This window comes from Lissotriton vulgaris, chromosome 8 (assembly GCF_964263255.1).
Source record: "Lissotriton vulgaris chromosome 8, aLisVul1.2, whole genome shotgun sequence".
Classification (NCBI taxonomy): Eukaryota; Metazoa; Chordata; class Amphibia; order Caudata; family Salamandridae; genus Lissotriton; species Lissotriton vulgaris.
This window is the reverse complement of record NC_141696.1, coordinates 1,184,108,851-1,184,135,499: the sequence shown is the minus strand read 5'-3', so window position 1 is coordinate 1,184,135,499 and position 26,649 is coordinate 1,184,108,851. Positions and strand designations below refer to the sequence as shown.

The 26,649-nt window shown below is 48.2% G+C and overlaps 1 protein-coding gene across 1 annotated transcript in view; it reads left to right on the top strand.

The window, feature by feature from the left end:
• The window catches only part of LOC147698470 (fibrinogen-like protein 1), a 203,073-nt gene that overhangs the window by 122,747 nt on the left and 53,677 nt on the right, over nucleotides 1-26,649 (top strand). Inside the window, exons 4-6 of the mRNA XM_086933449.1 lie at nucleotides 2,366-2,525; nucleotides 21,750-21,847; nucleotides 21,956-22,041. Coding sequence (XP_086789575.1) covers nucleotides 2,366-2,525; nucleotides 21,750-21,847; nucleotides 21,956-22,041 — 344 coding nt within the window. The remainder of the gene's footprint in view (nucleotides 1-2,365; nucleotides 2,526-21,749; nucleotides 21,848-21,955; nucleotides 22,042-26,649) is intronic.

The following is a 26,649-nucleotide window of genomic DNA, read 5'->3' as shown; positions in this document are numbered from 1 at the left end:
TCTTCTCCAGGCCAGCTGAGTAAGGGCCATCGAAGGTTTCGTTATGTGTCCGCCCGCCTTATTTAGAGTGGGCCGGCACATGGGCAGTTTTCACTGTCCATCACCGTCATGAAAAAAGTGGTGGTAAAGGGCAGGGAAAACTTTTAAATGACCCCCACGCCATGGGAGACTGCTTCCATAGCGATTGGGACATTGTTCTTTTTATTTTAAAAAATTGAATTCAGCTTTATTTAAAAGAAACTAAAAACGTGTAAGTTTGATGTACAGATGGATTGTGGAGCCATCTGTCAAACTTATAATACATTTCCAGTGACCTCTATGGTGGCGGTTTCTAGAAACGGAAGAGATGCCTGCAGGGGCAGTGGATATCTCTAAATATGACAGGCAGAGTACCTTCGCCATGACAAAAGTAAAGTTACTTTGCCATGGAGATGGTAATTACTCCATCGCCTGAAATTTAAAGAAGCCCCTTCGTTTGACAATGGGATTGTTGGAACAGCAATGTCCCCTGCATTGTATATGCTCGTATTCCCCTGCCATGAGTGCCCTACTATGACATTCTGACTTTAATATCGGTCCTGTTGGCATGCTAATCATGTGTGTGCAGAGAGGCCTAAGTCTGTTTTTGACAATGTGAAATCCAGGATTTTCAGTGAACTTGAGAGTCACACCAATGCCTCATGGTGAACAGTGGACTGTGTCCCTATTTTGGGTTCTCCACGTAAAGCGGTGGAGATAGTTTACCATATTTCATAATGTGTCGTGTGACCAGACCTTTTTGTGTGTGTCAAGGAAGACATGGCCTACTGACCCTCTTGTATAAAGTGTTATGTGAGATACAGCACTTCATGCTGACATCCATGTGTATATCGAGTACTTGTGCTTGTACAGTGAGCCTGTGACACATGCAGGGTAGTGAGAGAGAGGAAAAGTGAGTGAACATAAGAAAGAGAGATAGAGGGAGGAAGTTAGGGAGGGAGGGAGGGAGAGAGAGAGAGAGAGAGAGAGTGGGAGAGTGGGTGTGTGTGTGTGTGTGTGTGTGCATGTGTGCACATGTGTGGGGGTTATTAAAGCCACTGGTATTCATTTTGGATGCCCCTGGTTTAGCATGGCACAAGATGCAGGATGAGGATAGCTTCCCCACACAGTAAAAACATATTGGCTGCATTCCTGAAAGGTGGAGACCCAAACACTGACGTGCGGAGGTTGGAGACAAGGCTACTTTTGAAAAGTCAATGAAGACTTTGTTAGCAAGGGGCTGCTGGTTATTTCTTCCTGAGTATTGCCTTTTAATAGATGCTAGCGTCCATGGATGGGACTGCAGTTTCTGTTGTTCAAGGTGAAGACGTTTTTAAGAAATGCCTTCCCTTTTGTCTGTCCCTGATTACCACTTTAGGGAGGTTGATGACAGACAGCTGCAGAGACCTCACATTTCATTGTGTCCAAGTTGTGGGTGCTCCTCCTTGGAGATGGCCCCAGTGCTACTTGCTGTGAGAAGGATCGCTTTTACACAAAGCGTTTGTGGATGTGTAAAGGGTTATGAGTGGAAATAAAAATGTGTTTAGAATGGGCAAAAGTGGAGGCGGGGAGGTTCTGTTTAAGTGCTAACGCCGGAATACAGACCCTATACGGTGTGACACGTGGGAGACCAGGTCGCTCCAACCTCCAGTGGCTTGTAGACCACGCTTCTCTGTTTTTAGGACAGAATCCAGAAAACAGGATCACTTTGACAGACAGGTCATATTACAACTTTACCTACAGCGGTTAGATAGGTCAAATAGGGTAGTTCAAACTGCATACTGCTCAGAAGGTTCACCTAGGTTCTGATGAAAGCCTAGTGATGTTGTCATATGCTAGGACTGGCAGAAATATTTTGGACTTGTTATGGAGATGAGGAAACTACCCGAATAACTACCATTTATCCCATTCTCTTTACCCATTTTTAAACTTGTGTAAGATAAAATTCAGCCTTAATAAATATCATTATTTATCCTTTTAATACATTTGTAGCATGACTCATATTGAGGGAGAAGGGTTTGCATCCTTTGTAGAAAAAAAAAGTTTTTACCAAACAAATTAAGAGGCACACAAGATACTCATTCAGATAAATCAATTATTTTTCGCTGTATGGAAGAGCCTGTTCTTGTGTGCATTGTTTTACGAGTAGGGAGGTTGCGCTGATATTGGCTCTGTAAAACCCTTTCTCTCTCCTTTGTTATCATATTAAAACATTTGCATGTACAAATCCTGAATCTGTTGCCTACCAAGAGCGCCTTAGATCCATTGCTTTGGCTTAATTCAACTTTTTATTAATGTTGCAGAATATGTGTTGGCCGTATTACTTCATCAATTGTTCTCTCTTCAGATTGTTCTACGGTGTTTGAAAGCAGAAGAACTACGAGTGGCTATTTCCGGATCCTGCCCAGGCCAGAGAAGGAGCCTTTCCTGGTGTACTGTGACATGTCTGATGGCGGGGGATGGACTGTTCTTCAGCGCCGCAGCAACGGCAAAGTGAATTTTAATAGGTAGCCATGTCTTATGTTATGTTATGTTATGCTATATTAGACATCTTTATAGAGAGCATGGCTGCCACAACAACGGGGCGTCCCAGCGCTAGCGGACAAGAGGCCAGAGAGGATACGGGCTAGATGGAATAGAAAAGCCAAGTTTTGATCAATTTCCTGAATGCCCAATGATCTTGTGTGCCCCGGGCCATCAGTGGAATAGAGTTCCATAAGACAGGAGCCTGAGCCTTAAAAGAGCGGTCCCCTGCTTGACACCTGCGCACCTCAGGAGTGCAAGCCAGGTACAGGTCAGCGGAGCACAGAGTTCGCGAGGGAACATATGAAGTGCACAGTCCTTGTAGAATTTGGGGACCCTGGACATGGAGAATCTTGTGAATGGTGCAGAGAGTTTACAACTGGACTCTCTGTTTGATTGGCAACCAATGAAGGTGGCGAAGAAGGTTGGAAGTGTGAAAGTGATTTGGTAAGGCTAAAAGAATGCGTGCCGCCGCATTCTGTACCTGCTGGAGTCTTTTAATGACTTTTTTGTTTGCGCCAAGCAGAAGGCCATTACAGTAATCCAGGCATGATTGGACTACAGATTGAACAATCAGTTGGCGGGTAGGGGCGTCAAAAAACCCCAGAATGGGTTTTAGGCCACGTAGGAGGCCAAAGCAAGTACCGACCACTTTTTTAGTGTGAGGCTTGAATGAGAGGGCGTTATGGATCAGGCCTACCAAGAGCACCTCCGTCTTGGCAGAATTATTTTGAAAATAATTGTCCGCCATCCAGCCAGAGATGGCAAAGGCATCCTCGCAAAATTTCAGTTGGTCCTGATCAGGATTGTTGGAAAAAGTGAATACCAACTGGGTATCATCTGTGTAAGATATCATATTAATATTCCGAGCTTTGGCCATAAGTGCCAGTGGGCGGACAAACACGTTGAACAACGTGCGGCTCAAGGCAGAGCCTTGAGGAACGCCACAACTAAGGGTGTGAATACTGGATAGATAAGGGAGAAAATGGACATGAAAAGAGCGCTCAGATAAGAAGGAGGTAAACCAGGCTACGGTCTTGCCTTTGACCCCGATCTCCACTAATCGTTGGAGAAGAGTCATGTGGGAGACCGTGTCAAAGACTACACTGTGGTCAAGTAGAAATAGTACCGAAGTGCTACCTTCATCTTGCGTGGCCCACAGCTGCTCTGTAACCGCCAGAAGAGCAGATTCCGTATTGTGTCTAGATCAGAACCCATTTTGCGAACTGTCTAGCATCTCATTTGCTTCCAAATATTTGGTCAGAGTGATGTTAACATGGGACACCATAATCTTGGCCAAATCTTGGAGCAGAGAGATAGGCCGACAGTTCTCCGGCAGTGATGTGTCTAGTGTGGGCTTTTTCAGCAGTAAAATGACCTTAGCATGCTTCCATGACTTAGGGATCTCTGTGGACAGGAGCGATCTAATAATGAGTTCCCTGCCCTCAACCACAAGACAGTCATAGAATTTCCTAAAGATGTCTGGTTTTAAAGGATCATCAGGAGAACCTGATTTGACCTTGTTGGACAGGCCACGTGAAGGGCTTGCTTCCTCCCCGCATGACAGGGCCCGAGCCCCGGTCCTCCAGGTGTTACCCACAGAAGCAACCCGCACCCCGTCTCATACGGGACTCCTGCCCCCGGACATCTCTGTATCATGGGGCCGAATCCCTTCCAGCTCCCTCGGCCGGCCCGGCCGCCATCTTGGACACTGCACCACAAGGCCGCGTGGCCTCAGATCGACCCGAACCCTGGGCCTGGCCAGGCCCCGACATCCCGGCACTACCATCCACCCAGGAGGTGAACGGCCCACTTGGCAGGTCAATGGGAGAAAGAAGTGTCGATGGCTCTCCCCTGCCAGGTGCCGATCGCCCCCAGCTCCCCCGGGCGCTGGCTCCACCCCCCTGCTGGGTGTCTGGACTCCCTCATCCCGGACCTACCGACCTCCAAGTGCGAGGGTCCGGACATCAAAGGGCGCCAGCCCTATAACTGGGGCAGCTCCAGAGCAGGAAGGCAGTTGTATCCTGGAGTCGAGAGACACCGCGAAGAACTCATCCTTGACGGACTACTGGCGCTGCCGTAGTCCTGCCTTGCGAACTATTGTCTTGCCTGCTGGCGCTGCCGCAACCTTCTGAATCATTCATCCTCGTCGGGACCTGCTGGCGCTGCCGCGGACCGTTGTAACGACCACCTTCACCGGGACCTGCTGGCGCCGCCGCGGACCGTCGTCACCTTCGATCAACTCGGGACCTGCTGGCTCCGCCGCGGCCCGACCATCTAGAACGCCGAGCTCGAGGATTGTGAGCTATCCACCTTATCATCGCCTCTACCAGATTGGTAACAAGACTGTCCCGCTACCCTCTTTCCACCCGAGAGACTAGAATCGAGGGGACCCCTGAGTCCAGACCTCCTTGTACCATTCTACCTTACTTAAAGATTGCTTATAAAGAACGTTAAACCTTATCCTTGTGTGGTGTACGTCTGTGGGGGGGAAGTTACTCGACTGTACGATCGCTGGAGACGGCTCTCCCCGGAGACCTCTCCCCTTGTCCTCGGCCGACCCTCCCGGTCCGTCTAACATTGGTGGCCAGCGGCGCGATCCGAATCAACGCGTAATCGTACAGAGAGTAGCTCACCCCACGACGAAACCACAATGACAACCAAAGAAAGCGGATCCACCGAGAAATTCCAGATGGAGAAATTGGAAGAATACAGCCATCGTGAGTTGAAACAATTCTGCATTGAACTAGGCATTGCTACCACCGGTCTGAGTACTAAAGACGATTTCAAGCACGCCATTGAGTCGTGGGCAGAAACCGGGGCCGTCAGACCCCCGGACCAAAATGTTGCAGCATCAGAGAGGAACACCACGGCTCCCGAGGAGCGAAGAACGGGTCTCTCGCAGGAAGAGATCCAAGAGAGAGAAAAAAACAGACTACATGAGTTAGAAATGGCCTGGCTCAAAATGGACGGTGAACTCAAATTAGCCGAACAAAAACTGAACCTAGAACATCTGCGGCTCCGAGAAGAACGGGAAGAAAAACAGAGACAAAGAGAACTCGAAGAAAAGAGACTAGCGTATGAACACGAGCGCAAGCTAGCAGAAATAGACTTACGAAAGCAGAACAAAGAACTGGGGGTGCCCGAGCAACCGCGCACCCCAGGAGCAACAGAAAAGAAAGTACACATCCCCAAGGATGTCGTTCGAGAGTATTTCCGAGATGACGACATACAACAATGGTTCAAGGCCTACGAGATCACCATGACCTCCCACCGGATCGATCGAAGTGACTGGGGAGCCGGTCTATGGGGGAGGTTCGTCAATGAGGGCCGCGATGCCCTGTTACAGCTCCCAGACCATCTGATGACCTCCTATGACCACATGAAGGCTGCCCTCCTCACCCGATATGGGCTCACACCTGAAATGTACCGCCAGAGGTTCCGAGACTGCACCCAGATCCCGGGTACAACTTGGGTGGAATATGTAAACTATTTCAGCCGAGCCTTTAAGGGTTGGATCAAGGGAAGCCATGTAACGACCTATAAGCAGCTTTTTAATCTCATGGTGTGGGAGCACCTCTCTAACAACTGCTTTGTCGAGCTCAGGCAGCACCTCCTCGACAGTAAATTGACTGATCCACGGCAGCTCGCCGCCGAGGCTGACCGGTGGGAGATCACCCGAGTAGGCCGGAGTGGGCCGCACGAACAGAACCGAAACAACCAAGGTCAGCACCGTCCCCGAGGAGGAGGAGGAGGCCAGGGACGAGGAAGAGAGACCCCCCCGGCCGCTCCCGCTGCCAGCACCCCGCCTCCGGCCAACAGGGGCAACCCCACGGCGCGCCAGGGGTACAGAGCCAATGTCACGTGTCACCGATGCCAGCGAGTCGGCCACTACGCAAATGACCCGAACTGTCCACAGAACCAGACTCCGAGACCCCGCCAGGTAGCTGCCGCCGCCCTGGGGGGAGAACAAATCTCCGAAGAACAGGAGGAATGCGAGCAAGAACAACAAGAGTGGGAACCGGCCGCCATGGTTCTAGCGTGCCTAGGAGGAAGAGACATGGTCCCGCGGGCTCCCCTACCCGCCAACACCAGAAAATATTGTCAGTGGGTGAACATTAATGGGCGCAGGGCCGAAGCCCTACGTGACACAGGGGCCAGTGTGACAGCCGTCCGCTGTCACCTGGTGACCCCAGAACAGATCCTGCCGAACATTCTCTGCCCTGTCCGTTCAGCCGACAATTCGGAGAGTCTATGTCGGATGGCCTGCGTCCCCTTCGAATGGGGAGGAGTCTCCGGCATGTTGAAGGTGACGGTCCGAGATGATGCCCCCGTGGACTGTCTCCTGGGGAATGATCTTGAGAGTTCCCCGTGGGCCGCCGTAGAGAGAAGAGAACACCTGGGGATGTTGGGCCTCCCAGACTGAGCGTGCGTAACCACCCGGTCCATGGCTGCCCGTACCATCCCCCGACCCGAAGAACCTGAATGGCCAGCACCTCCTCCCCCGGTCGCTCCAGTAGAAGACACCGACCATGCCGACCCCCCAGAGCAAAGCCCCGAAGGGCTCGCCCCGCTCCAGGACCTTCCCGACCTGGCTCAGTGGCGTCAGGAAGGGGGGCCCACCCAGGAACAGTTCCGTCAAGAGCAGAAGACCTGTCCCTCCCTCGAGGGACTCCGCCAGCAAGCCCTCGCCCAGAGCGCAGGGGACACCTCCGGAACCCATTGGATCTATTGGGACAACGACCTGTTGTACAGTGAACAGAGAATCGCGGAGTTAGGGGCCAGTCGAGTGCTAGTGGTGCCCCTCCGCTTTAGAGACTTCTTGCTAAACTTGGCCCACGATGTCCCCCTGGCTGGTCACCTGGGTCAAGACAAAACCTACAGTCGCCTGGTGACCCACTTTTTCTGGCCCAAGATGAGAAACGACGTCCTCAACTACTGCCGGTCCTGCCCCACGTGCCAGGCCAGCGGGAAGAGCGGCCGCAAACTTAAAGCACCTCTGCAACCCTTCCCAGTTGTCACCACCCCGTTCGAGAGGGTGGGAATAGACATTGTGGGGCCCCTGGACCCCCGTACAGCACAAGGACATCGGTTCATCCTGGTACTGGTGGACCACGCCACCCGCTACCCCGAGGCTGTTCCCCTGCGAACTGTGACAGCCCCGTTGGTCGGCCGGGCCTTGATGGGGATCTTCTCCCGGGTGGGCTTTCCCCGAGAAGTCGTCAGCGACCGAGGCACAAACTTTATTTCAAAATATATGAAATCCCTCTGGCAACAGTGCGGGGTCACCTACCGATTCACGACCCCCTATCACCCTCAAGGAAACGGGCTAGTCGAGCAGTTCAACCGCACGCTCAAAGGGATGATTGGGGGGTTGGAAGAGCCCCTCCGTCGCCAGTGGGATGTGTTACTGCCGTGCCTCCTCTTCGCATATCGAGAAGTCGCCCAGAAGTCCCTCGGCTTCAGCCCGTTCGAACTCTTATACGGACACCCTGTGCGAGGGCCCCTCAGCCTAGTCAAAGAAGGTTGGGAGATGCCCCCCCTAAAGACCCCTCCAGATGTCTTCAAGTACCTCCTGACCCTACGCAATCAGACCAGGCGATTCAGAGAAATGGCGAAAGCGAACCTTGAGGCCAGTCAGGAGGACATGAAGAAGTGGTACGATCAAAATGCCTCCTCCATCGAATTCGAACCTGGCCAACAAGTGTGGGTGATGTCCCCCACCGAACCATGTGCCTTACAGGACAAGTGGACGGGGCCCTTCAAAGTGGTCGAGCGCAAGAGCCCCGTCACCTATCTCATCGATATGGAATCTTCACGGAACCCCCTCCGGGTCCTCCACGCCAATAGACTCAAACCCCACTTTGTGCGCTCGGAGCTCAGCCTCCTGATGGCTACAGACAGCGGAGCCGAAGAAGACTCCGAGCCCCTCCCTGATCTCCTAAAGACCCGGGAGAAAGATGGTTCAGTGGACAGGGTCCGACTCTCAGAGGCCCTCACCCCGGAACAGCGCCAAGGCTGCCGGGACCTCCTGCTGCAGTTTGCAACCCTGTTTTCCCTCACCCCAGGGGTCACCCCCTGGTGCTTGCACGACGTAGACACTGGGGACAGTCCCCCTATCCGACATCGGGCATACCGCGTACCAGATCGGGTACGGGCCTGCATCCAAGAGGAGGTGTCCAAGATGCTCACGCTCGGGGTCATCGATCCCTCAGACAGCCCCTGGGCCAGCCCAGTGGTACTGGTCCCCAAAGCTGCCGCCCCCGGCACAACTCCCGAGCTCCGATTCTGCGTCGACTACCGGGGCCTGAACGCTGTCACCAGAACCGACGCTCATCCCATCCCCCGAGCGGATGAACTGATCGACCACATGGGAGCTGCCCGCTACCTCAGCATCTTCGACCTGCCAGCGGGCTACTGGCAGATCGGTCTCACACCCCGAGCTCAAGAACGATCCGCCTTTTCCACCCCTGATGGCCACTACCACTTCAAGGTCATGCCATTCGGCATGAAGAATGCCCCAGCTACTTTTCAGCGACTGGTGAACCAGGTCTTGGCGGGACTCGAGGAATTCAGCGCCGCCTACCTGGACGATATCGCTGTGTACAGCCGCCACTGGTCCGACCACCTCCACCACCTCCGAGAGGTCCTGCAGGCCCTCCAACGGGCCGGCCTCACGATCAAGGCCAGCAAATGCCAAATTGGTCAGGGGTCCGTGACCTATCTCGGACACCAGGTGGGAAGCGGTCTGGTGGCCCCTCTTCAACTCAAGATCGCTGCCATCCAGTCCTGGCAACCCCCCATCACGCAGACCGAGGTCCGCGCCTTCTTGGGGCTCACAGGCTACTACCGGCGGTTCGTGAGGGACTATGGCAGCATTGTGGGGCCCCTCACGGAACTCACATCCAAAAACCACCCAAAGAAGGTCAACTGGACCCCAGACTGTCAAGCGGCCTTCGAGAAGCTGAAGGCCGCCATGTGCTCTGCCCCTGTGCTCCAGGCCCCCGACTACAGTCGGGAATTCATCGTCCAAACGGATGCCTCCGACCATGGCATTGGGGCAGTCCTCTCCCAGTTGAACCCCGAAGGACTTGACCAACCAGTGGCCTTCATCAGCAGACGTCTCCTGGCCCGAGAACAACGCTGGAGCACCATCGAGAGGGAGGCCTTCGCAGTGGTGTGGGCCCTCAAAAAGCTCCGGCCTTATCTCTTCGGTACCCACTTCCGGGTGCAGACAGATCATCGGCCCCTGCAGTGGCTAATGCAGATGCGGGGGGAAAACCCAAAACTATTGTGTTGGTCCATCTCCCTGCAGGGGATGGACTTCACTGTGGAACATCGACCTGGCCAAGACCACGCCAACGCAGATGGCCTGTCACGCTTTTTCCGCCTCGACGAGGAGAGTCCGCAAGAGGATGGGTGACTCTCCCCGCCTTCAGCTGGGGGGGACGCATGTTGGACAGGCCACGTGAAGGGCTTGCTTCCTCCCCGCATGACAGGGCCCGAGCCCCGGTCCTCCAGGTGTTACCCACAGAAGCAACCCGCACCCCGTCTCATACGGGACTCCTGCCCCCGGACATCGCTGTATCATGGGGCCGAATCCCTTCCAGCTCCCTCGGCCGGCCCGGCCGCCATCTTGGACACTGCACCACGAGGCCGCGTGGCCTCAGATCGACCCTAACCCTGGGCCTGGCCAGGCCCCGACATCCCGGCACCAACATCCACCCAGGAGGTGAACGGCCCACTTGGCAGGTCAATGGGAGAAAGAAGTGTCGATGGCTCTCCCCTGCCAGGTGCCTATCGCCCCCAGCTCCCCCGGGCGCTGGCTCCACATCCCTGCTGGGTGTCTGGACTCCCTCATCCCGGACCTCCCGACCTCCAAGTGCGAGGGTCCGGACATCAAAGGGCGCCAGCCCTATAACTGGGGCAGCTCCAGAGCAGGAAGGCAGTTGTATCCTGGAGTCGAGAGACACCGCGAAGAACTCATCCTTGACGGACTACTGGCGCTGCCGTAGTCCTGCCTTGCGAACTATTGTCTTGCCTGCTGGCGCTGCCGCAACCTTCTGAATCATTCTTCCTCGTCGGGACCTGCTGGCGCTGCCGCAGACCGTTGTAACGACCACCTTCACCGGGACCTGCTGGCGCCGCCGCGGACCGTCGTCACCTTCGATCAACTCGGGACCTGCTGGCTCCGCCGCGGCCCGACCATCTAGAATGCCGAGCTCGAGGATTGTGAGCTATCCACCTTATCATCGCCTCTACCAGATTGGTAACAAGACTGTCACGGTACCCCCTTTCCACCCAAGAGACTAGAATCGAGGGGACCCCTGAGTCCAGACCTCCTTGTACCATTCTACCGTACTTAAAGATTGCTTATAAAGAACGTTAAACCTTATCCTTGTGTGGTGTACGTCTGTGGGGGGGAAGTTACTCGATTGTACGATCGCTGGAGACGGCTCTCCCCGGAGACCTCTCCCCTTGTCCTCGGCCGACCCTCCCGGTCCGTCTAACATACCTTAGCTGCCAGGACCTCCAAGTCTTTAAGAGACATGGCTGGGAAATCTTGCAGAGAGTGAGGAAGGTCTATAGAGGTGGAGATCATTGGAGATTTTGAGCCCCCCCCCGACTCAAGTCGTGTGCTTTATAGATGAATTCAACTTTAATAATGAAATACCTTGCTAGTGATTCACATTGGGTATTAGTGGATATACAGCCAGATTCATCAAAGACCCGTTTTGCCAGTCTTTAATAGCGATTCGTAAGGAATCGCTATTACAGACTCGCAAAACGGGATTCATTTAGGAATCGCAAAAAAAAATGCGATTCCTACACATTCCTTATTTGGGATTAGCAAATTGCTAATCGCAAATAAGAAATAACCCCCCATTCATTCCTATGGGCCTAAAGGCCCATAGGAATGAATGGGGAGTATACCTTATTTGCGATTAGCAATTAGCTAATCGCAAATAAGATAGCGATTTCAAGGGTGCCAGGGGTGTCCAAAGGACACCCTGTAGCACCCCTGAAATGCAAATTTAAACAGGTGTTGCGCACACACATGTCCAAAGGACATGTATGTGTGTAACATGCAACAGTAAATAATGCACTAAAGTGCTTTTTACTATTTTTTCGCTATTTACCACGAAGTCAGACTTCGTGGTAAATAGCGACCAAATATTGCGAATTCGCAATTTAGAATTGGTTCATGAATTGCATTTAAGGAATCTCTAATTGAGATTCCTTAAATCCAATTCCTCGCAAATATGCGATTTCGCTAATAGCGATTTTTGCTTTTGGGATGATGAATCCCGAATGCAAAAATCGCACTCGCAAAGGGCCAGATTCTCAGAATCTGGCCCTTTGCTAGCGCAATTTACCTTCATGAATCGGGCTGATAGTGTCATTGTTTCCTGTCGGGAATTTTAACATATCTTTCATCAAGGAAAAAATGGTTTTGAAGGGGTTGGAACTAGACAGGATTGAATTGGCATAGAACAAGGCTTTAGTCTTTTGCACTAATTTGTGGTAGGCTTTAATTGCCTTTCTATAGATATTTTTTGCAGTGGCGTCGTAAAAGTGCCTCCAGGCACGTTACAACATTTTACAGTTTTTCTTTTCCACCAACAGAGTTTTAGTGTACCAAGCGTGCATTTGCATGCGCTTAGCACCGATCAGTTTATTCGGGATATAGTGGTCAAGCGTATTGTTAATCCAGCCCCTAAAGGCTCTATCGACTGCCTCCAGATCAGTTGGCCAATCTGGGAGAGACGAGTTTAAGGCAGATATAACGATAGGCTCGTCCAATTTGTGCCAAGGGCGCTTCATGGATGACTGACAAGGGGTCCTCAAGTGGGCACCTACAATACCGAGGTGTATTGAAATAAGAAAATGGTCCATCCAGCTCAAAGGAATGGGAGTGTTGACAGTCTGAGTTTCAAGATTCAAAAATATCGGATCAAGTACGTGGCCTGCCAGATGTGATGGTCACTCCACTAACTGAGTTAGTTGGCAGGCATCCAGGAAGTTGGAACTCTCCTGGTAGTACTGGCGTTCCAGATTTAAATTCAGATCACCTATGATGTTCAAGTTAAGTGACTCTAATGCAAGAGTAGATACAGTATGAACTAAGGCTTCTTGGAAAGCCTTGGCTGGCCCTGGGGGACAATAAACAAGAAGCCCTGTGAAGGTAAAATTATGTGATATGGTTATTTTAAACAGGGCGCTCTCACAGTCTGAGATATTCTGGGAGGACAGTGTACAGTGGAAGGCAGATTTAAATATAACCGCTAAACCTCCCCCTCCTGCTAGGCCTGTTCTGTGTAAGAATCCTGTAGCCTGCAGGGAGAGCCAAGGCGGGAATCGCCACGGAATCAGTGTTCAACCAGGTTTCCGTCAGAAATAGTATGTCTGGAGTGGAGTCTTGTAGAAGGTCAAATATTTCAGCATTATGTTTTACAAGTGACCTACAGTTGAGACTGAATATATTTATATAAGTTGAGCCTGAGACCTGAGGGGGACAGCTAGGAGTCTGCAACTTTTAGAACCCACATTTATTGCGCTGTTTCTCAGGAGTGTCAAAATGCCATCTTTGGTTTGCAGAACAAGCACGTCTTCCCGTGAGTAAATTAACATGGGGGATGACCCAGGACCAGGAGTCCTGGCACCTGGCGGCATACAGGCGCGGACGGGCGCAGATGTGCTTGCCTTAGGCGAGCCTTCGGAGCACCAGTGGCGCGTCCGTGGTGGCATTCGGGCTAAATGGTGGGGTGCGGCAAAGAAAGCCTGCCTCCTCCACGTCCCGGAAATGCATCACAGTGAGGGCAGGGCAAGTGATCAGGTCTACGCCCTCCACTCAAACGGCAACAGCCACGGTGGACCAGGGCCATTTGTGGACCTGATACTATGCTATGTGTGTGCTTCACTTCTGTTCATTTAAGTTAAACACTCGAAAATTGGATACGGTACTACACAACTTTTAAAGTTGCCTTTGTGCACTCTTTACACCAAATCCCAAAAATGTGTTTTCTCAACCATGATCTAGCTGTCTTTCAAATTTGGTATAATTCCGTTTAGCAGTTTTTGCTGTATTGCTGTTCAGTTTCCCTATTGATGAATGGAAAAGACACGTTTTGGAATCCCCCTTTTTCTTGACCCCCACTTGATGAATATGGAAACATGGTCTTAAAAATGAATATATGACGTTACAACGCAAACATTTACAATGCATGCTTTTACAGCGCAGTTTTTACATCGCAACTACCATTACATCGCATGATTTTACAACACATTCCATTACAACACATACCATTACAATGCATACCATTACAATGCATACCATTACAATGCATAATACTTTTAGGGCAATAGTAGTGTAAGTGTTGGATAGTGTAGGGGTAAACATAATTATTCCCACTCCAGTGAGTGAACAATATGGTAAGTGTTAGATAGTGTAGGGGTAAACATTACTATTCCCACTCCAGTGAGCTCAACAGTAGGGAAGTGTTGGATAGTGTAGGGGTAGAAATTACTATTCCCATGTACCCCAAAACCCATATCCACCTGTGGTATCCTCCATTCCTACATAGAATCTAGAACACTGGGTGTGGAGATGTTCCACGGGGAATCGGTTGACTCAGGCTTGCATAGACGACGTTTTCTTTTATCCTTCTCTACAAGAATAAAGATACTAAATACCTCCGCGAGTCCTGGCTCTTCAATTTGGGAGATTACTTCACTGGCGACGATGGAGAACAAGACCTACTGCTCGCAAGCCTGAAGTCCTGCAATTTCCGCAGATCACGTATGCCGTTACCTTGTCTGCCTCATTAATTACCCCTACGTTTCTGTCGGAGAAAGGACTCACTGTGTGTTTCTTCTGTCTGAAAGTCCTGCTTCTCCGACTGATCTATGTGAGGTTCTATTCAATTTTGTGCATTTTTGCCGATAAGCAGCCCTGCTCTCGCGCTCCATATTACGTGCTTTCCAGGCATGCGCAGTACATCGCGCATCACAAAGACTGTCACGCTGATCTGTTGCACATGCGCTCTCGCGCTAAGGAGAATTGTTTATCTTTGTCTCCTAGCAACGCTCACAAGACTACCACGCTGATATTTTGCTCACGCGCACTCGCGCTAAAGTGAATTTAGCTCCTAGCTACGCTATGATTATGACACACGGCACCTACAAAATCCTTCTCAGTGGTTGCTTAGTGCTGAGGTCATAAAAGGCGTTGTCCAGGCAATGAGCAAATAGAAATAAAGGAATTGCTTATCTTATGGGTTTCTCATCAGCGTTGTCCAAGCAGTGAGCAAATAGAGATAAAGGAATCACTTATTTTTGTTGTTTTTCTTCATAAACTGGGTGTTACTCATTCTGCAAGACATTAAGTGTATCAAATATTTACCACGCTGATACACACAGCAATATTTAACCCCATTTTGACTGATGGAAAATTTCAGTGCTCCACCACCATTTCTAGCTTCCCCAGGTGAACCACATCTAGAATGGAAGCAGTGGAGAGAAGGTTTTGAGGCATATTTGGAAGCAATAGGTGGTGATGATTATACAGATAAGCGCAAACTGGCAATTTTGAAATACTCTTTAGGAGCAGAGGGCAGACAAGTTTTTAGTCATCTACCTCCCATTATTGCGGACAATTCAAGTGATGACGAGGGTGACGTTTATGAGAATGCCATAATGCAGCTTGACAAACAGTATATTAAAAAGGTCAATGAAGTTGTAGCTCAACATACATTTTTAAGTAGGCTACAATTACCTAACGAACCTGTCGATACCTTTGTGAAAGACTTAAGAATTTTGGCGGCAAAATGCAATTATCAAGATTTTCATGATCAAATGGTAAGAGATCAATTGGTGCACAATGTTGCAGATGCAAAGTTACAAGAGAAGTTACTAGCTGCAAAGGAATTATCTCTTACCAAGGCATTGATATAGCACATCGTTTTGAGGACATGAAACTGGGAATGAAGGAACTGGCAGAGAAGAAGACAGCAACAGCAACATCTGAAGTTCACGTTGTCAGAAAGAAATCCGGGGAGAACAGTTACAGCAAATATTCTCATAATACTAACAACAGTAATAAGAAAGAGGTAATTTGTTTTAAGTGTGGATTCCCTGGTCATGTTGTTACAGACAATAGATGTCCAGCTATAGGTCAAATATGTAAATATTGTGGATCGAAAGGGCATTTTGCCAAAATGTGCAGAAACAGAAATAAGTTTAGAAACAAATCTATTGAGGTCAGGAATTCTAAATCTGACAACGTCAACGAAATTGATAGTGATATAGATGACTCAGAAAATTTGTTGACAGTTTATGAGATTGATGAAGACAAGAAAGATGCTCCATTTTGTATGTTGCAAGTGGGTACTAAATTTATAAAAGTTATGGCTGATTCTGGTGCCAGGCATACACTAATTGGTGATGAATGGCTAAAAGAATTTCCTAACGTAACTTTGCTCCCACCGGATATTAAATTATTTGGGTATAGGAGAAAACCTATAGAGGTTTTAGGTTACTTTATATCTGACCTTTCATTCAAAGGTAAAACTATATCTTCAAGGGTTTATGTAGCTAAGGAGGGTTCTTGCTTGTTAGGGTGGCCACAGCAGCGTGATTTAATGATCATCCTTGACCCTAACCACCCTCAACAAGTAGTTAGGATATTCTGACATTATCAGCCAAATTAATTGTATTACCGCAAGTGATTGGGAAAAAATATTTCCAAGGGTATTTTCACCTAAATTGGGGCTCCTCAAGAAATTTGTACATAAGATTATTTGGAAGCATAATGCCACCCCTAAAGTCCATAAAGTAAGAAACATTCCTTTGCTATTAAGAGATTCAGTAAAGAAAGAACTAGAGAGACTTTGTGAACTGGACGTTATAGAAGAAATTGAATCGTCCGAATGGCTTTCGCCAGTGGTCTAGCACATAAGCCTAATGGCAATGTGAGATTGTGTGTTGACATGAGAGATCTCAACTCCAGTGTTTGGGTTGACAGGCATCCTCTCCCAAATATCGGGGAAATGTTTTCTAAACTTAAAGATGCCACCATTTTCACGACATTAGACTTATCGAATGCATACCATCAAATAGCGCTGCACAATGACAGCAAACACTTGACTTCTTTCATAACTACTGAGGGGGCATTCAGATACAAAAGAATGCCGTTTGGGTTAGTGTCCGCCTCCTCGGTATTTCAAAGAGTCATGCACAAGTTATTTAAAGATTTAACCAGTGTACTGTATTTTCAAGATGATATTTTAGTCTTTGGAAAAGATGTGAAAGAACATTCGGAAATTTTACATAAAGTATTGTCGATTCTTCAAGACAATGGGTTAACTTCAACCAAAGAGAAATGCAAATTTGGCATGGATTCTGTTGATTATCTAGGCCATTCCATCAGCAAAAATGGTATTTCACCTAAACAAAGCTTAGTGAAAGCAATTGAGGATGCCCCTGAACCCCAAAACAAGGACCAACTTAGGTCTTTCCTAGGATTGGCAGAATACTATGCCAAATGTATTCCATCATTTGCTGATAAAACCAAACATTTGAGAAATTTAATGAAAAATCATCAAGTTTTCAATTGGGATTCTGATTGTAAAAACCAATTTGTTTATCTCACAAAATGCATAGCTTCTGCACCTGCTTTGTCGCCATTCGACACATGGTGTGAATCTATTATTGTGTCGGATGCCAGTAATGTGGGCATAGGTGCTGTACTTATGCAAAAGCAAAAGGGTAGTCTTGTCACTATTGCTTTTGCATCCAGACCCTTGAGAGGTGCAGAAGATAGGTATTCTACACTGGAGAAAGAAACTCTAGCCTGTTGGTGGGGAATTCAGTATTTTCGTAAATACGTGTATGGCACAATATTTAAAGTCAGGACTGATCATCGCCCTTTGGTAGACTTATTCACAACTAAGGGGTGTGGAAAGGCAACTGCCAGAATAGCTAGATGGCAATACAAATTACAGGAATTTCATTTTCAGGTAGAGTACATTCCTGGTGTGAAAAACGTTTTAGCCGACTGTTTATCTAGGCTGCCTGTCAAAGATGATAATGTTATTGCAGCAGATTATATTCAAGATAGAGTTATTTCTATTTGTGAAGTCTCTAACGGTTGTATAAAAGAAGAACAATGGAGAGCTGCCTGTGACGAGGACGGTGATTATAAGAGTGTCGTGTCCTTTGTCAAAGGCAAATGGCCATTGAAAGCTGATCTATCTCAAGACTTATTGCCTTATTTTCAAATTTCTCATGAATTAACTATTCAAAACAATATTTTGTTGAGAGGTTTGCAACTGGTGGTACCCCGTAGCTTCAGACATATTGTTTTGGATATGGCTCACGAGGGACATCCCGGAATGTCAAGCATGAAGAAAAGAATTAGGAGCGAATTTTGGTGGCCTGCTATAGATAGGTGCATTGAGAGAAAGGTAAGGCCATGTATTGAGTGTAGTGTAAGTGACAAATCCCAGAAGACGATCAATTACCATCATGATCCTGTTTCTAGACCCTCTGCAGTGTGGGAATGTGTGTCGGTAGACATCGCTGGTCCAATGAGTTTTGGGCACAATCCAGTGTATGCCATTGTGATAATAGATCAATTTTCTCAGTGGCCAGAAGTTAAATTTGTACCTCATGTGACTTCCAAGATTATTATCCAATTTCTGAATGGTATTTTTGAAACGGAAGGTTTTCCCTGTTCGATCTTATCTGTTAATGGTGTGCAGTTCACCTCTATGGAAATGAAGGAATTTTTCGATAATCATGGGATAATTCACAAACGATCATCAGTTTATTACCCACAAGGAAATGGTATAGTGGGACGTTGGATTAGATTTCTAAAGGAAGGATTGCAACTTGCTTTGTGTAATGTGAAAAATTGTTATGATGCTGTGAGCAAGTTGTTATGGAATTATAGAAATACTCCCAGGTATGACGGTGATTTATCACCTTTTGAGAAAATGCGTAGAAGGAAAGGATGCTGCAATTTAAGTCAGCAGTGGATGAGGGATTTGATTGTCTCTAAAATTAAAGGAGATAACATCTCTTTGTCAAAGAGATCACATAGCACTATTAGGGCTTCAGATGCTACATGTTCTCAACTCATTAACATTGGTGATTGGGTACGCTTGAAAAAAGGTAGATTTGTTCGGAGTGGAGAGTCTCGTTTTTCAAACCCTATGCAAGTGGTCAGAGTTGGCAAGCAAGTTGTAGAGTTGACAGATGGGAATGTTTGGAGTCTTTCGAAAGTTGTGAGAGTTTCTAAAATTAATGACCCCCCAGAGTTCTTCACATACAGATAGGAAAAGTCAAGGTCAATCCGATAATGTCAATTGGTGAAGGAAAAGCCAAGATTCTTCTAGTGCAGCGAGGACCCGAGAATGTTTGAGACCAAAAACAAGACAGGCACCCTCACGGTACAATGATTTTGTAATGTATAAGTGATTTCATAGAAATTCAAGTGAATGTTCAAAGTACATTAGTGACCCGGAGAACCCGCGGATTAATTTCCCTCCCCGTAACACGGCATTAAGCCTACAAACAAGGACAAGCGGATTGGCTTGCGTTCTATGATCGACCGCATACCCGGCGGCGGACTTTGCCACCTTAGAGTTGTTTAGACGCATTGAAAGCACTCCCTTCTCGCGTCTTTCGAAACTGACACCCGATTAGGACCGGGTTGGAATTATCACTGGTCCAACGATACAGCCCTCAGCCTTACTTAACAGCCCTGAAGAGTCATGGGTCTACCCCATTATTGATGAAACACGTGTCGGCTGTTTTTTTTGTGAAACAAATACTCACCAGAAAAATAAAAACACGAACAAAAAAGTTGGAGTTGAATCTTATCCTTTCATTTAATGAAACAAAACCTAACCTAGGAACTAACTAAGGTTGTGTGCGCTTGACTTTGCTTACATATATAATCAAACACATAATGTATTATTTTAAAATGTAATAAAAACTTATTTTTAAAAAAATGGAGTTAAACTTTCAAACTTTTGTTACTGAAAATAAAAATAATGTAACTTCAATTACCACATATCAAATAGGGCTATCTGCCAGCGCATGGCGAGGCGCCCCAGCTAAAATAAAAAAAAAAGCGGGAAGCTGTGCACATTTAACACAGATTCAACATGCTCTGACTGCAGGCAGAAAATGCTTGACGGCCGGCGGCGATGGAGGGCAGCATTGCTGTGGCGGGTCTGAACAACAGCAGGGGTGAATAATTAGGGGGAGGAGAAATGCCTGAGGTCGAGCGCACGCTGGGGGATGCTTCAGATGCCTGTGGGAGGGAGGCGGATGGCTTTGATGTGGACGCGCTTTCCACTCGAGTGCTCCACACAAACTGTATGAAATCTGCGATGGTTTAGACCTTGGTTTGCCCCCAATACTCTTGTCTATTTATTCCTTGCGGAATATAATAGACGAGACCTAATGAATATGGGTGTTTTAAAAAAAATATTCTTTAAGAAATATTATTTGTAAATTAAATACAAATATTTAAATTAATAACTTCATATATATTTAATGTAAAAAGGTAATGCACAGTAACATTTTATTTTATTAGTTCTATGTTAATACGAAATTTCTAAATATTTTTCCCTTCATAGTCCCACAAAGAGATCTCCACCACAGTGGGAGAGGTCTTCACTTATGTAAAAAAAGTTACTAGTTGTAAATTTACACTTGTAAATTTACAATTAGATGTCTCCAACCCCTGGTACCAGGGTTGGTGACATGATATCTACACTTAGGTAAAAAGTTGCACTTGGAAATGGTGAATAGCACAAAAGTGTATATTTACATGTCAGCACAGAAGTAAGTTTACATGTGAGTAAATCTAAATGTGCAAATGTACTTTTAAGAATAGGACCCTCACTTTCTCGACTTCCTGCATGCATTGTACATGATTCAGTCCAGCAATTGGAGGAGGTTTCACTTATAATTTAGATGCAGAAATGGTATCCGTAGTGGCATTGAGATCAGCTTGCTGTAATGAGGTGCTTAGATCGTGACTGAACAACACACTATACATTAAAGTTTTGCTGGAACAGATAGTTCTACCACTGAGCCCTGGATTTATTCCAAAAGCTTGTTCCAAAACACATGTGGAAGGGCATATTTTACTGAAATCTTTTTTTCCTAATCTGGGTTATCCAGAGAAATATCTTCCTTATTACTGTACATCATTGTCTTTGCTTTGTGGTTCTGTTTAACTTGAATGATAGAGTTGTGGTATTCAAATTCTCATGTAGGTCACTAATGTCTTCTAGGCTAGCAGACAGGTGATGTCATTGATTTTAAACACTGCCACCTTTGAAACACTCTAGTCTACACCTTTGTCAGCACTATCTGTTGGATCTGGGCATTTTCTACTTGAATGACTCTTGCACTAATGCACTTCGCTCTGCATTGTCTAATTGGGTGATTTCTGATAAAGTACTCAGCACTGTTTATGTTTATTTGTACTTAATGCCAGTGGCCAAGGCCGTGACTGGGCAGTGCTTGGTGTAAATTCACATTGGAAGGGCTGGTTGAGGGAAATTGGAGGGTTACGTAGGGGTTTTCTTTACATAGCTGACTAGTTCACAGTCCTGCCATTCACTATCGACTGAACTCCATAGTCCAATATCTTCAACCAAGTGTACAGCTCAAGTATGCAAACAGGAGGATTCTGCAAGTTGGAGGTCTTTCACGCCCTCAGAAGGAACAAACTGTCAGAGAGGTTTTTAAAGAGGCAAATACAGTTGCCAATATCCCAGGCCATTACCTTGTGAAATAATAACTATTTAGGGATGAATACTATAGGTAAAATGAAGCCCTTGCACTCACTCTGCGGTATCCTAATTTAGCGTATGTAGTTCTGCACCATTTACATTGATTGCATTTTTCCCTGTCAGTTGTGCACAACCCTAAACCGGCCCCATATATGGTGATGCACTATCCGTAAATTTACCAATTTCAAAATCTCAGTCACGTTCACCTCTTCCACAAGTGATTTAGTAATTGAGTGAAATCATCTTGGAATATTCAAACTGCACAGTTTTTGCAAAAAATCGGACAAAGGTATTTTTTTCCATAAATCTACAATACAATTGGCTTCGTTTTGAGATGTCTCATAGTGGACAAGTTGTTATGCCTGGTTTCAAATTAGAAATTTGTCTTTCTAGGAAATGGGCCGAATACAAGGAAGGGTTTGGGCTATTCAAGGGCAAGAATGATGAATACTGGCTCGGGAACGATCGAATCCATGATCTCTTGGGAGGAGGTAAGGATCTAGAAAGGAATTAACTAAATTTAGCTAATCAATCAACGAGGGATATGAATCATAACTAAAGAATGTGAGCTAAAGGAAACTCGATCTTTATACTTGCAGAAATGACGCTACAAATAGATCTCATGGATTGGCAGGGAGGAAGGAGATACGCAATCTACGAAAACCTCAGGATACAAAATGAACAAGTAAGAAATTTACGCTGTGGTCTTCATGGACGTTAAACACAAGACTTGCTGACCTGATATACATTTTTGAACAACAGTCTAATCAAATAATTTTACCATTGTGCCTTTCTTTATTTGGATATTCTTGTCTGTTTCTGAATAGAAAATCCTTTATTTATGAAAAAAAAGGAAATTAATATTATAAATGTCTGAATTCTCATTCAAATGTTCTTTTTGTAGTGCTTGTTTTTGTTCTAGAGTTGTACAGGTTATGGAGTCTTCCTTTTACAGCCAAGGATCAGCAAGATAGTTTCTCATGTTAGTCTCTGGAGCGGCACAAAGTTCTTTTAAATATGCCTGTGTCCCATCCCCAAAGGATCTAAAATTAGTTTTCATCCTACCACATATTAGTTTGCTTATTCTATATTTCAGAACCACAATGGAAGCCTGACCATGTATAGTTGTGGTGCTGGGAACCGTTCTTTGACACCACCAGTGGTTTACAAAACCTTATGAGGTCGAGCAATATATTGCTCTGAACCTATTGGGTTGAAAACAACTCTTTGACCAAGAGGATTCCAAGCCGGATTCCTCCCAATGCATGTTGTCTACTGAAACGTGAAGCTTCGCCAGGCGCGCGCTTGGCCTGCTCATTCCCTCCCACTCCCACCTGCTCCCCTGCTCCCCCTCCTCCGCCACCCACACCTCGCACCAGACTACCATTTGTTGCACGCATCAGCAATCCCCCTGGAAAGGCAGAAGCCACGAGCTTACATGTTTGTGTGTGTAACGAATTAGCTGAAAGCCTGTGAATATCTCAACACACTTGTTTTTTATTGATTGTTTCCTGCTTTCTTTGGCTTGTTTAAATGTATATGTATGATCCACCCATCTGCCATTTCTCCTATCCTTCGTTCTGGTGTTACTCTTTACCTTCCATTTGGTTGCTTTCTTCTTTGTTTTGTTAATGTTGCGAGGCTTCTCGTTCGCTCCCCCGCCCCCCCCCCCCCCCCACCAGGCTCTTGAAGCGGCGCTCTGCAGGTCATACACAGGACCATCTGCTGCATTCCTAGAGAAAGGTCACGCTTGACAATACCCCCGGAAAGGCAGAAGTCACACGCTTACATGTTTGTGTGTGTAACTAATTAGCTGAAAGTCTGTGAATATCTTAATGAGAATATCTTATTTTTATTGTTTCCTGCTTTCTTTGGCTTGTTTAAATTTTTATGTATGATCCCCCCATCTGCCATTTCTCCTATCCTTCGTTCTGGTGTTACTCTTTCCTTTCCCTTTGGTTGCTTTCTTCTTTGTTTTGTTAATGTTGCGAGGCTTATATTTCTGGCATCCCTCCCTCAGCGCGTCCTGCGCCGCAGTCCAGATGAGGTCAGTGAGAAGCGTACTACCACTGCATTTGCTTAATCAACATATTTCGAGGGCAGTGCCCCTCAGACCTCCAACACTCTAGTGGTGTTGGGGGAATACATGGAAGTTGCAAAGACAAACAGCAGTCCCTTAAACAGACTGGGGGCCGCTCAGTGAACCAGGGGAAGCGTCTGGCTCACCTCTCTGTCCTCCACTTTTTGTGCTCTCCAGATTATCCTCCAGGTTGTTTTGGCGCCTGCGGGACATTGAGAACAGATTATGGCACCGGGTGCCGCTTTAGAGCCGAAGCGCCCTATCTGTTTTCAACATTATATGATCCAATCCTTTGTCTGACATCTGCTAAGCAAACAGTCAAATCGTTTTCATTCTGCTGTCCACTGTTTACAGAGAACGGCAGAAAGGGGCCTCTTATACAATTCTTCAAGAAGAGCTTTGCCGTGGTTTGTTGAACAGGTTCTCAGAGCACCCGTTTTTAGACCTGGGGAAAAGTGCGGCTCTTACAAGAGAACGCGTTTCATGGGCAATAAAGTAGTAACATCACACATTTAAGAAATACATGCTTTTTGTTTTGATGGAATTTAAATTTTAAAAATAGAAATGTTTGCACGTGTGACCTTCCTAGGACTATTATGTGTTCCTTTCTCACTGTCACGGTCCCATTGCTTGTTTTTATTCCCACTTAAAGCCCTGCCTCACCCTGCATCTCTGACTACCCATAGTAATCTTGGCCTTCTAATTCACACAAGCTTATGTTTTCTGTAGTGTTTCCATCCAACCCCCCCACTCCATCCATCCATCCATCCATCCCCCCACTCCATCCATCCATCTCCCCCACTCCATCCATCCATCCCCGCACTCCATCCCCCCACTCCATCCCCCCATCCATCCCCCCACTCCATCCATCCATCCATACATCCACCCACAACATCCATCCATCCATCCATCCATCCCCCCACTCCATCGCCCCCACTCCATCCCCCCATCCATTCATCCCCCCATCCATCCATACCCCCCATCCATCCATCCCCCCATCCATCCATCCCCCCACTCCATCCCCCCATCCATCCATCCATCCCTCCACTCCATCCCCCATCCATCCATCCCCCATCCATCCATCCCCCACTCCATCCCCCCATCCATGCATCCCCCCCAGTCCATCCCCCGCACTCCATCCCCCCCACTCCATCCCCCCACTCCATCCATCCATCCATCCATCCATCCATCCATCCATCCATCCCCTCCACTCCATCCATCCATCCATCCATCCCCCTCTCCATCCCCCATCCATCCATCCCCCACTCCATCCCCCCACTCCATCCATCCATCCATCCCCCCACTCCATCCATCCATCCATCCCCCCACTCCATCCATCCATCCATCCATCCATCCATCCATCCATCCCCCCACTCCATCCATCCATCCATCCATCCCTCCCACTCCATCCCCCACTCCATCCATCCATCCCCCCACTCCATCCATCCATCCCCCCACTCCATCCCCCCATCCATCCACCCCCCATCCATCCATCGCCCCATCCATCCATCCCCCCACTCCATCCCCCCATCCATCCCCCCACTCCATCCCCCATCCATCCATCCCCCCAGTCTATCCCCCCAGTCCATCCCCCCACTCTATCCCCCCACTCCATCCCCCACTCCATCCATCCCCTCCACTCCATCCACCCATCCATCCCCCCACTACATCCCCCCATCCATCCATCCCCCACTCCATCCATCCATCCCCCCCACTCCATCCATCCATCCATCCCCCACTCCATCCCCCCCACTCCATCCATCCATCCATCCCCCCACTCCATCCATCCATCCATCCCCCCACTCCATCCATCCATCCCCCCACTCCATCCATCCATCCATCCCCCCACTCCATCCCCCCACTCCATCCATCCATTAATCCATCCACCCCTCACTCCATCCATCCATCCATCCATCCATCCACCCCCCACTCCATCCATCCCCCCACTCCATCCATCCTACTCCATCCATCCATCCATCCCACTCCATCCATCCATCCATCCATCCATCCATCCATCCATCCCCCCCACTCCATCCATCCATCCATCCATTCCCCCCACTCCATCCATCCATCCCCCCACTCCATCCATTCATCCATCCATCCATCCATCCATCCCCCACTCCATCCATCCCAGTCCATCCATCCATCCATCCATCCATCCATCCCCCCACTCCATCCATTCATCCCACTCCATCCATCCATCCATCCATCCATCCATCCCACTCCATCCATCCATCCATCCATCCATTCCCCCACTCCATCCATCCATCCCCCCACTCCATCCATCCATCCATCCATCCTTCCACTCCATCCATTCATCCCGCCACTCCATCCATCCATCCCCCCACTCCATCCCCCCACCCCATCCATCCATCCCCCCATTCCATTCATCCATCCATCCCACCACTCCATCTATCCCACTCCATCCATTCCCCCCACCCCATCCATCCATCCCACTCCATCCATCCATCCATCCATCCATCCATCCATCCATCCATCCCACTCCATCCATCCATCCATCCATTCCCCCCACTCCATCCATCCATCCATTCCCCCCACTCCATCCATCCATCCCCCACTCCATCCATCCATCCATCCATCCCCCACTCCATCCATCCATCCATCCACCCATCCCCCCACTCCATCCATCCATCCATCCCTCCATCCATCCACCCATTCCCCCGACCCATCCACCCATCCATCCCTCCCCCGCCCCACTCCATCCGCCCCGACCCACACTCCATCCCTCCTCCCCCCACACTCCATCCCTCGCCCCACACTCCATCCCTCGCCTCACACTCCATCCCTCACCCCACACTCCATTCCTTGCCCCACACTCCATCCCTTGCCCACACTCCATCCCTTGCCCACACTCCATCCCTCGCCCACACTCCATCCCTCGCCCACCCTCTATCCCTCGCCCTCCCTCTATCTCTCGCCCTCCCTCTATCTCTCGCCCTCCCTCTACCTCTCTCTCGCCCTCCCTCTATCTCTCTCTCGCCCTCCCTCTATCTCTTGCCCTCCCTCTATCTCTCGCCCCCTCTATCTATCTCTCGCCCTCCCTCTATCTCTCGCCCTCCCTCTATCTATCTCTCGCCCTCCCTCTATCCATCTTTCGCCCTCCCTCTATCCATCTTTCGCCCTCCCTCTATCTATCTTTTGCCCTTCCTCTATCTATCTTTCGCCCTCCCTCTATCTATCTTTCGCCCTTCC